Source organism: Cetorhinus maximus, chromosome 29 (genome assembly GCF_964194155.1).
Source record: "Cetorhinus maximus chromosome 29, sCetMax3.hap1.1, whole genome shotgun sequence".
In the NCBI taxonomy this organism is placed as follows: Eukaryota; Metazoa; Chordata; class Chondrichthyes; order Lamniformes; family Cetorhinidae; genus Cetorhinus; species Cetorhinus maximus.
The window spans coordinates 19,445,424-19,457,645 of NC_135907.1; the positions used below are offsets into that span (position 1 = coordinate 19,445,424).

Here is a 12,222-nt window from a genome sequence, read left to right on the forward strand (position 1 = left end):
GGAGGAGGATTATCAGATTTTTGCTGAAAAAAGAGACATGTCAAAGCTTTTCGTCTTGCACTCATCAGGACACTTCACAAGAATACCAATAAACAACAACAATTTATGCTGCCTGAGTAATGTGATATATGAATTTCAGCACCAGTGTGATGCTAGGCATGTAGGCCGTATGCCCCAAAAACTGGCAGATCGTATCAAACAGAATGTCCCAGCTGCTGTTCACAACCCGCAAGGCTCAGACTGTACCCAACCAGCCCGTGCTTGCAAAACTCAAAACAGTGTCCAACATTAGATGCGATTCCGTGATTGGACAACACTTGCAAAATAATCCTCAAGAATTACGCTGACAAGCAGTTTAAGATTGCCAGTTGGGCTCACAGTGTGGTGCATTTGCGTGTACTGGAAACTACATATGTTAATACACAGGGCACTATTCTTTGCAGACAGAAAGAACATGTACACACATTGCGCCTGTTTCAGCTAAACAAAATAAGTGACAGACATTCGCTGACTCATTTGTCAGGGCAAAGCCTTGACCAAGCAGGTCAAGCTGCCTGGTTTACATTTCAAACAATGCTTGGCAGTTAACTGTCAGTCACCATCAATTGGTGCACTCTCCATGGCAATGCCTCTACCAATCAGAGTCCACCTGCCAACCAATCAGCACTCCCTTTTCATACAGTATAAATTGTTGTTTTCCCATTATATTGGTATTCTTGCGAAGTGTCCTGATGAGTAAAAGACAAAAAAGCTTCGACATGTCTCTTTTTCCAGCAATACTCAAGTTCTGAACTACCAAACGATGGCTATCAGGTTATTGGAGGAACCTACACGGACAGGATAGGTGAAACCATGGAGGAATTTATATGACTTGGGTGAGGCAGGAGGTGAAACTATCAGTTTCCAATGATTCAGAGGGGTGCCTCTGACTCTTGCCCAACCCAGAAAAATCTACTTAGTGTTGGGAGTAAATAAAAGGATCCTGCAGAGGCTCTCTCTGCAAGCTATGGTTCCTAGGCATAAAACTGCTTACAATATAAACTTGGCAAACTTTCTCCATGAGGCCACAAGACATTAAGCATGAAGGGGCAATTGTTACACCGATAAAGTAGGAAGAAATAGTAACCTGAATTTAAGGTTAAGGTGCTTTGTTCAGGCAATAATGTAAGAGTAATGTTATCCTGCAGCTAACCTATGTTGTAATGTCCTACCTAATGCAACAGCAAACAGTGAGATTACTTCTGCATCAATCTTGCACTGTACCGAAGTTGGGAACTGTGCTTACTCTAGCCCATACTATACTTTACCTGGAACATCATAAAGGTGAATTTATATCTATCCTGTGTTCTATCTGGACTGAGAGTGAGTAAGAGGATAGACCAATGGAACCTGACTGGTGGGTGTTTAACAGGGGCAGCTGTGGCATGGTGAGTAGCACTTGTGTCTTTGACCCCAGAGGTTATGGGTTTAAGTCCCGCTCCAGAGACCTGAGCACAAGTTCTAAGCTAATGCTGCCTGTGCAATGGTAGTTGATATGTTAGACTAAGGCCCTCTCTGCTCTGTCAGATGCATGTAAAAGCTTCTATTACTTGAAGAAGTGCAGAGGGATTCTCCCCAGTGTCCTGGCAAATATCACTAATGAATAAATAATCTGGTCATTATCATATTGTTGCTCATGGGAGCTTGCTGTGCACAATTTGGCTGTCAGGTTTCCTAGCTTACAATCTTGACTTAAAAAAGTACTTCAATGGCTGGCAAAGTATTTTGAGGCATCCAATGGTCATGAAAAGCACCATATAAATGCAAGTCTTTCTGCGTTATGGGACTGTGAACCTAATGTGGGAGCTGCACAATCCTGCTATTGGCAAAATAAGCGTCCAATTAATTTGAAGGGAGGTCACCTGTTGGAAACACGCTTGCACAAGGTTTTCTGGGAATAGATTCCGGATGAGATCCAAGAAGGCGTCCAAACTCGACACTTCCGGATTCCTGGACGACAGAGTCATCTGCTTCTTGAGCTTCTGGTTGCCAGGGTGGATGGCAATCACCAGAATCACGCCAAGGGCAGCGGCAATGATCGTCGTGGTCATGTAATAAACCAAGGCCCGGGAGCCCATCCGGCCACTCGATTTGGCATCGAGGCTGGAGAGACCTGGAGGCAGAAGTGAGCAATGGTCAGGGTCACACAGGCTTGAGAGGGATTTGTAAGTCCTGATGAAGTCGTTTCACCCACACCAACTTGTCTTGCCCCTTTCCAACACTGACTGATTTGCCATATACTTCCTAGCTTTTTCTGTTGCAGCCATTATTTGTGGGTTGACCTTTTAGGAAGGCAACTATTTTGCTTGGATATCATTGAAGCTGCGAGGCCTCAACCTTTGTTGTGTTATTTTCACCATCACACCTACACCATCCTGGTTTCAGCCTTCAGTCAAAATCCTACCCCAGGGAGTTTCCTTGGAATAGGAGTAGGGGGGAGGGGGAGGGTGGTGGGGTGGGTGACCTTTGAGCCTGCTCCGCTATTCAATATGATCATGGCTGATCCTCTATCAACACCATATTTCCCCTCTCTCCCCATACCCTTTGACACCTTTAGGGTCCAATCTATGTATATCCTTCTTAAATATATTCAGTGACTTGGCTCCATAGCCTTCTGTGGTAGAGAATTCCATAGGTTCACCACCCTCTGAGTGAAGAAGTTTCTCCTCATCTCAGTCCTAAATGGCCTACCCCGTATCCTGAGATTGTGACCCCTTGTTCTAGACCTCCCCCAGCCAGAGGAAACATCATCCCTGCATCCAGTCTGTCCATCCCTTTCAGAATTTTATACGTTTCAATGAGATCCGCTCTCATTCTTCTAAAGTCCTGTGAATACAGGACTCGTTGGCCCAATCTCTCCTCACATGACAACCCTGCCATCCCAGGAATCAGTCTGGTGAACCTTTGTTGCACTCCCTCTATGACAAGTATATCCTTTCTTAAGTAAGGAGACCAAAACTGCACACAGTACTCCACAGGTGTGTTCTCACCAAGTCCCTGACAGTTGCAGTAAGACATCCTTGCTCCTGTACTCAAGTCCTTTCGCAATGAAGGCTAATGTACTATTTGCCTTCTTAACTGCTTGCTGCATCTGCATGCTTGCTTTCAGTGATTGGTGTACAAGGACACCCAGGTCCCTTTGTACATCAACATTTCCCAATCTATCACCATTTAAGCATTACTCTGCCATTCTGTTTTTCCTACCGAAGTGGATAACTTCACACTTATCCACATTATACTGCATCTGCCATGTATTTTCCCACTCACTCAACCTGTTTAAATCACCTTGAAGCATCTTAACACCCTCCACACCGCTCATATTTCCACCAAGTTTCGTGTCATCAGCAAACTTGGAAATATTACATTTGGCTCCCTCATCCAAATCATTGATATAGATTGTGAATAGCTGGGGCCCAAGCCCTGATCCCTGCTGTACCCCACTAGTCACTGTCTGCCACTCCAAAAAAGACCCATTTATTCCTACTCTCTATTTCCTGTCTGCTAACCAATTCTCAATCCATGCCAATATATTGCCCCCAATCCCATGTGCTTTAATTTTACACACTAACCTCGTATGTGGGACTTCATCAAATGCTTTCTGAAAATCCAAATACACCACATCCACTGGTTCTCCCTTATCTATCCTGCTAGTTACGTCTTCAAAAAACTCTAGTAAGTTTGTCAAACATGATTTCCCTTTCATAAATCCATGTTGACTTTGTCTAATCCCGTTGATATTTTCTAAGTGTCCTGTTATCCCATCCTTTATAATAGACTCTAGCATTTTCCCTACTACTGATGTTAGGTTAACCGGTCTGTAATTCGCTGTTATCTCCCTCCCTCCTTTTTTAAATAGTGGGGTTACATTTGCCACCCTCCAATCTGCCAGGACTGTTCCAGAATCTACAGAATTTTGGAAAATGACAACCAACACATCCACTGTTTCCATGGCCACCTCCTTTAGTACCCTGGGATGTAGATTATCAGGTCCTGGGGATTTATCGGCTTTCAGTCCCATTAATTTCTCCAGCACTATTGTTTTAGTAATACTAATTTCCTTCAAATCCTCCTTCTCACTAGACCCTTGGTTCCCGAGTATTTCTGGGAAGTTCTTTGTGTCTTCCTTTGTGAAGACAGAACTAAAGTAGTTGTTTAATTGCTCTGACATTTGGCCTCCACAGCCTTCTGCGGTAGAGAATTCCACAGATTCACCACCCCTCTGACTGAAGAAATTTCTCCTCATCTCAGTCCTAAATGGCCCACCGCTTTTTCTGAGATTGTGACTCCTTGTTCTAGACCCCCCCAGGCAGAGGAAACATCATCCCTGCATCCAGTCTGTCCATCCCTGTCAGAATTTTATACGTTTCAATGAGATATTCTATCATTCTTCTAAACTCCATTGAATACAGGCCTGGTCGGCCCATTCTCTCCTCATATGACAAACCTGCCATTCCAGGAATTAGTCTGGTGAACAGTCAGGTAATGCATTCCATAGCTGAATAGCCCGCATGTTCGCAGCTGAAGAGTGAGTAAGGTACAGGGTGGGGCATCTGCTGTACCTATCCAGAACTATTACTCTGTGAATCAACAACTACAGGAGCAAGAAAACGATGAAAGCTGACAAGATTGGTGGGATCGATGCCGTGCGTTCTCACCTGAGATTAGACTGGAGATGATGAGCGGGAGAATCAACATCTTCAACATCCGCATAAGGATATCACCAGGGAAGGACACGAGGAGGAGAAAGTTGGGGCCTAGATCAGGCACCATGCGCAGGAGGCTCCCAAACACTGCACCTAGGATCACACCTGAAGCACAACAGGTTAAAACTAGGATCAGATTCTCAAGTACTAAACACAGACACACACACAGACACATACACACAGACTAGAGAAAGACTTGCATTTATGTAGTGCCTTTCACAAGCTCAGACCATTCCAAAGTGCCAGAAAAGTATTTTTTTGACGCGTAGTCACTGCTATAATGTAGAAAACACGCTAACCAACTTACGCACAGCCTGCACCCACAAACAGAAATGTCATAATGACCAGAATAATGTTTTTAGTGATATATATTGACCAGGACACTAGGGAGAACTCCCCTGCTCTTCTTAGAGATGTTACCCTAGCACCTTTTAGAGCAGAAAGGGCCTCGGTTTTGATGCCTCATCTGAAAAGCAGCACCTCTGACAGTGCAGCACCCCCCTCAGCATTGCAGGGTAGTGCCAGCCTAGATTTTAGTGTGTTCAAGCCTCGAGGGTGGGGCTTGAACACACGGGCCTGAATTTTTGGCTCGGTGGGCGGGTGCAATTGGCAGGGCCCGGGATCAGCCAGGGGAACGGACCGCCGACCGCGGTTTCACACCGGCCAATTAACGGCCAGCCAGCGTGAAGCGTGCACTGGAAAGCTCAGCGTTGCCAGGGTGGGGGGTCGGGAGGAGGGCGGGCGATGATGTCAACGCGGGCATGAGCGAGCGCTGACGGAAAGCTCCCCGAAGGCAGGGAAGCTGCCTCAGGGAGCTGAAGGCCCGAAACCCTGGAAATAAAATTTTTAAAATCAGGAGAAAAAAATGTCCAAGCATCACAATCAGGTACCTGAACATATAGATTATAAAAGCGCGGTCCACAGATTTCTATTTTTACTTTATTTAATAACGGAAACCTCAACCCGCCCGTGGATGAGGTTTGCTGAAAAATGTAAAGGCCGCCCGGCCGATTCGCCCGTCCGCCAACCTTAAGGTTGGACGGGCAACGTAAAATGACAGACAATTGCGCTGTTAGTGGGATTAATTGCCCTCTTAATAGTTGGCAGGCGTGCTTCCGGCTTTTGCGCGAGTTGTGGGATGACGTCGGGACACTCGCCCGACGTCATCTCGCGCGATTTCACGCCCGATCAGATCGGGCCCGCGCCCGCCCGAATTGGCGCAAAATTCAGCCCCATGATCTTCTGACTCAGATGTGACGGTGCTGATACCATCCACCTTATAACAAAAAGTACCCTGACATTTGCCTCAGCTTAGAGTAGATTCTTCAGAGATCCAATCTGATGCTTAGATTTTTAAACCTGCTTAATGAATAGCAAAAGAGATTCACCCTTCGATGATTTAAGTTTGCTGGAGATGGTAGATTTGTGACACTCAATGGCTTTGAGTCGACCATCTTTTCTTCTCTTCAAATGCCAAGCAAAGGTTGATTAAAAGAAAAGCCAACAACAGCCGTCCGAGGGATTTGCTCCCACTTTAATTTCTTATTTACCTCGGATTTACGCAGGAACATTGCAGTCCTAATGAAATTCCAATCCCTTCTGATCAAGAAGCAATTATGAGATCATCAAAGAGGTCAAAGGAAGCATGAATTAATGGAGTGCTCTCTGTTTCAAGAGGAAGCATGTGATGCTGCCTTGGGTTCAATTCCATCTGTAATCTTCTTTTAAAGAGCAGCTCTACTCTTGAAAATTGCAACCTAATCTTCAACATTAAAAAGGGAGATGCCTGTACAATGGCTGGCAACTCTCAGCCCATATTTCACTGTGGTATCTGTACACTGACTGGTGTCTCTTGTCCCTCTCTCTCAGGGAGATATCTGTACACTGACTGGTGTCTCTAGTCCCTCTCTCTCAGGGAGATATTTGTACACTGACTGGTGTCTCTCAGTCCCTCTCTCTCTCAGGGAGATATCTGTACACTGACTGGTGTCTCTAGTCCCTCTCTCTCATGGAGATATCTGTACACTGGCTTGTGTCTCTCAGTCCCTTTCTCTCTCAGGGAGATATCTGTACACTGACTGGTGTCTCTATTCCCTCTCTCTCAGGGAGATATCTGTACACTGACTGGTGTCTCTAGTCCCTCTCTCTCAGGGAGATATCTGTACACTGACTGGTGTCTCTCAGTCCCTTTCTCTCTCAGGGAGATATCTGTACACTGACTGGTGTCTCTAGTCCCTCTCTCTCAGGGAGATATCTGTACACTGACTGGTGTCTCTAGTCCCTCTCTCTCAGGGAGATATCTGTACACTGACTGGTGTCTCTCAGTCCCTTTCTCTCTCAGGGAGATATCTGTACACTGACTGGTGTCTCTAGTCCCTCTCTCTCAGTGAGATATCTGTACACTGACTGGTGTCGCTCTGTCCCTCTCTCTCAGGGAGATGTCTGTACACTGACTGGTGTCGCTCAGTCCCTCTCTCAGGGAGATATCTGTGCGCTGACTGGTGTCTTTCAGTCCCTCTCTCTCAGGGAGATATCTGTACACTGACTGGTGTCTATTAGTCCCTCTCCCTCTCAGGGAGATATCTGTATACTGACTGGTGTCTCTCAGTCCCTCTCTCTCTCAGGGAGATATCTGTACACTGACTGGTGTCTCTCAGTCCCCTCTCCCTCTCAGGGAGATATCTGTATACTGACTGGTGTCTCTCAGTCCCTCTCTCTCTCAGGGAGATATCTGTACATTGACTGGTGCCTTTTAGTCCTCCCCCGCCCTCTCTCTCAGGGAGATATCTGTGCACTGCCTGGTGTCTCTCAATCCCTCTTTCTAAGGGGTATATCTGCATAATGACTCTCAGTTAACCCCTCATTGCGATCTCTATAAAATGACTGACGTTCCCTGCATCCTCCTTTTGACTTAACCCAGCGTATAGGCCGGGAGACCGGGTTAGTTCTCCACTGCTGCAGTCTAGGAAAGGCCCAGTGTCCTTTCATATGGCATCCTCCTGACCACGGGAGAAAAGTTGAGTGTTGGACAACATCGGAGAAGGAAGCCTTCCACTTTACCTTGCAATAACTGCACCTATTAACCTGCGAATGTGAGGGGCTCTTCTCATCCCCCCCACCTTGAGATGTCAGGTGTGGCCCAGCGGATAGCAATCCTGAAGCTCGTAGGTTCAAGTCCCACTCCAGAGATTTAAGCACAGAATCCAGTCAGACACACCCTGTGCGGCACTGAGTGTTGGAGGTGTCACCTTTCAGTTCAGACATTAAGCTAAGGCCCTGTCTCCCCCTCAAGTAAAACGTGGCACTATTTTGAAGAAGAGCAGGCAAGTATTCTGATGTCCCAGTCGATATATTGTCGTTGATTCGAGGATAACATCTGTTCAGGGTGACGAGTTTACGTCATGGGTCTTCGTGTGAGTGAACAGGACGATTCTCCAGCCGAATATGGGGCAGGGTGTCCCACGAGGGATTTGCTTCCCTTTCTTTCCTTCTCTGCTGCCATTCTGCCTCATCATTAAGATGCTTGACTCAAAGCGTGATGCAGCTTGAAGGACAAGTTGTCGCCATTCTGAACCATTGATAGCGAGCTCCTCCCGTCCATTAATGTCAATGCTGCCGTACCTCAAGGAGAACTTCAGAGTGTCTTTGGGGTGTTTTCTCTGTCCTCCCCTGGAACACCGGCCATTTGAGACTTGGGAAACCTGGACCTGGCCAGGGAGGTGGTTTTCGGCCATCCGGTCCGTGTCCAGTCCATCATCCATCATAGTTGATTTTGTAAGAGTTTTGCCTGAATGCTTCAAGAAGGACACTAGCGTTTGTCCGATGGTCCTCCCATTGAATCTGGAGGATGCGGCGGAGTCCCGGTCAATATATATCCCTCAACAAACATCAGTAAAACAGATTATCTGGTCATTTTACACATTTGTGGAGCATAAACTGGCTGCCATGCTTTTACATTACAACAGTAATTACACTTCAGAAGTACTTCATTGGCTATGAAATGCTTTGGAACATCCTGAGGTTGGGGAAGGTGCTATATAAATGCAAGTTCTTTCCCATTTTCCCCCTAGAACCATTCAAATTACTGCATTTTGCCCCTCCGCCCCCAACAAAGGGAAAAACAAGCGAGAAAGAAGGACTGACAGTCCACAGTATGTCATAATCCCAGCTCCATACATTCACAGCCACAACAATAAAACCAAACCGTTCCAGGAATTTCAACCGGATTAAGAAATCAAACATACCCTTGTTATATTTATCTTGCAGTTTCATTGCAAACTGCCCTACATTTGAGGAAACCACGCGCTTAATTCAACAACAGAAGCGTTTAACTGTGTGATGCAAAGCATAATAGAAACACAATAATATGCAGACACAGTGTTAGTCAAACAGATCAATGAGCAACTACCACCATTTAAAGAAAGCTGCAGCAGCCATGTCCTCGCACACACATGTATGCACGCATGCATGCGCAAGTGCACACACATGTATGCACGCACACACATGTATGCACGCACACATACACGTGCGCGCAAGTGCACACACACACACACGTGAGTTCCAGACTGGAATAGAAACAGAAAATGCTGAAAATGTTCAGCCGGTCTGGCAGCATCTGTGGAGAGTGAAAGAGAGTTTAAAGCCCTGAGTCCGACATGACTCTTCCTTTCCTTCGGATTCTGAAGAAGAGTCATATTAGACGTGAAATGTTAACTCTGTTTCTCTCTCCACAGATACTGCCAGACCGGTTGAGTTTTTCCAGCACTTTCTCTTTTCAAATCAGATTTCCAGCATCCGCAGTATTTTGCTTTAGTTTTAGTGTTTCAGACTGGAATCTATTCAAGGGATTTGGGTGGTTTATATATAGAAGAACAGATTACCAGGAGTGAGTTCCAGTTTGGTCGAGGGATTTGGACGGTTTATATATATTCGCTACCAGATAGTCATAAATCATGTCAAATCCACACTAAACCAAGCCTTCAAAACATTACACGAAATGTCAACCAGTTAACTGAAGACATATTTTTCTCCAACGTTTTTGAAACTGCACAGAGAGAAGGAGCCGTGAGGGCAGAAGACTTGTTCTTAGGAGGGTGGTACAATCTCTTGCCCACTAAGGTGTCCAGGTGCCCAGCAGCACAAGAGGCGAAGACGTATCTCATTGTGTCTCACACTCCGCTGTAACCCAGTTTGAAGAAAAAGCGTAATCTATTTAATTAGCTGATAATTAAGGGCTGTAATTTTCACAGGACTTTGGAGGGAAGTATGGCCTAACTGTGATGTCGCCCATTTAGGGGACCTGATGTTAGGGGTTAAATGAATCCCAGCCAGATAGTGAAGTATGAAACTGGACACATTTTTTTTCTTGATAGTAGGTTTATTCACAGAATGCAGCATTATATATCTCTGCCTCCTGACAGCACCCCAGTGTCCCAGCAGTCCCTTTTTTATATTTGCTTAGGATACTTAATCAATACCCTCTACCTGTATATCCTTAACCTTAGCAATGCAATCAACATAACATTAACATTAGAGCCCTTATTTGCATATGCAAAGAGACTCAGATGTGGGTCCTGGATGCCTCACTTTATGCCCACATCGATATGGCAGGTGGTGCACTTACCCAGCTCAGAATGCAGTGAAGTGTTCCGTCCTCCGCCACACTGGATGCTTTAGTGCCCATTTTTAGCCTGTAACATGGACACAGTGCCCAGGCTAACCACAAACAGGATCTCTGAGGTCTCCAGATGTAACATCATTCCACTTCCCTACCAACCATTTGAGCTTTACCATGATATATAATCACTGGAGGCATCTGGAAACAGGCAGAAGTCAATCTTTCTACATGATATGCAGAATAAGGCACTCTGGAGCATCGAACAAGGTGCAAGCACGTCTCAGGGGTCTCTTGTTCTCAGTGAAAAACACTCCTGCTTCACACTTGTGGTTTGTGAAGTATCACTGCTTTCCCAACAAGGTTCAAATGATGTGTTATTACAGATCTGTTTGAGCCATCTGAACAAACCCAGGGAGTTCTCGTTTTGCCTGTGACCACCCCCACCCCCCCAACCCCCACCGCCCCCCCTCCCCCCCTCCCCGCCCACCACCCCCCCCTCTCCACCCACCGCTGACCTCAATCTCGCCTCTGTCACTGCAGAGGGAGCAGCTGCCCACAGGAGGACAGCCAAAGCAAGCAAGGGCCCTCCAGGCCTCGGCTCCCCAGAGGACCCACGCCAAAGCCATCAGAGGCAACAGGGCCAACCATTGCACAGGCTGTCTCCACCCCTGCTGCAGATGTCAGGGCAGCACCTAGAAGAGGTGGTAGGCCTAGAAAAGTTAAGAAATTCTGATCACAAGTGGTTGCACGGGTGAACACATTTTGTCACTTAATAATCCAAAACTGGATAGTGTGCAATGTTGTCCTTCAGCTTCATTGACAGGTTTCGCGAGTCCTCCTCCTGCATCCCCCCTCCTCCGCGAGCAGTTCAACTACATGCAACCAGACCATGAGTGATTCTTGAGGGAGAACAGTTTATGTAGCAGGGTCTTTCGGAGCCTTGTGCAAGCGCTCTCCCACACATACAGAGCCTTCATCCATCACACTCATCTCTCTGTCCCGAGCATCTTCAATGCTGCCTGCTGAGGTTCTCTTTCAGTTGTCCCTCGGAGCTGACCTGCATCTCCGCCCGCCCACTGACTGCGCTCCCCTGCAGCACCTCTGCCCGTCTGACACGAGGCTCCGCTCACTTTTGATTTGAGAAACATGGTAATCGTCAAGTCTCTCTCTGATCAGCTCCCGCATCCTTCCCCCTCCCCCGCACACCCATGTCCTTTCCCCTATCACACCCACCCGCCTGGCAACACCTTCCACCTTCCTAACGTTACCCTATAGCCCAAACCCTCGTAATTCCAGGATGTCCAGGTTAACGTGCATGTTCCCTACCTTCCTGAAAATCCCACCCCCCCATCCACATTGACCTCCCCGACCTCCCCTTTCCCACCCCCAGAGTCTGTGTTTGCCTCCGTGTCCCCAACAATCACCCTCGCTGCCCCTTCTACCAGTACTGACGCACCCTCACCCTCCCACCCTACTGGCTCCCTCTGCCCCCTCTCACACACACCATTCCCTCCTACCACACCCACCCTGAGTTCATGCCCCAGGAGGCAGTCATTGACTCCACAGACCCCTCCCTTTCTTTTTTAACTGGGCATTGCACCACCACCACCCCCAACGCCTTCCTCCACCCGGCCACCTTTCCCCTTCCGAACTCTCTCCTCCCCACAGAGACCTTCCTCCCCGCCTAACTCCCTCCTCCTCCCAGGCATGTTCCCCCCTCCGATCCCCCTCCCTTACACCTTCCTCTCCCCATCACACCCTCCTCCCCCACCACCTCCCGTACTCCCTCCTCCTCTCTCCTGCTGGGCACCCTCCTTCCCCCTCCCAACCTCTCCCTCCCCCTCCCCTCACAACACCTTACTC

The 12,222-nt window shown here is 47.3% G+C and overlaps 1 protein-coding gene across 2 annotated transcripts in view; it reads right to left on the reverse strand.

Moving 5' to 3' along the window:
* Positions 1-12,222, reverse strand: part of LOC144669510 (excitatory amino acid transporter 2-like) — a 50,019-nt gene that overhangs the window by 22,922 nt on the left and 14,875 nt on the right. For both annotated transcript variants that reach the window (XM_078531977.1, XM_078531978.1), the window contains exons 3-4: positions 4,695-4,847; positions 1,902-2,152 (exon numbers count right to left, since the gene is read on the reverse strand). In XM_078531977.1, coding sequence (XP_078388103.1) covers positions 1,902-2,152; positions 4,695-4,847 — 404 coding nt within the window. The remainder of the gene's footprint in view (positions 1-1,901; positions 2,153-4,694; positions 4,848-12,222) is intronic.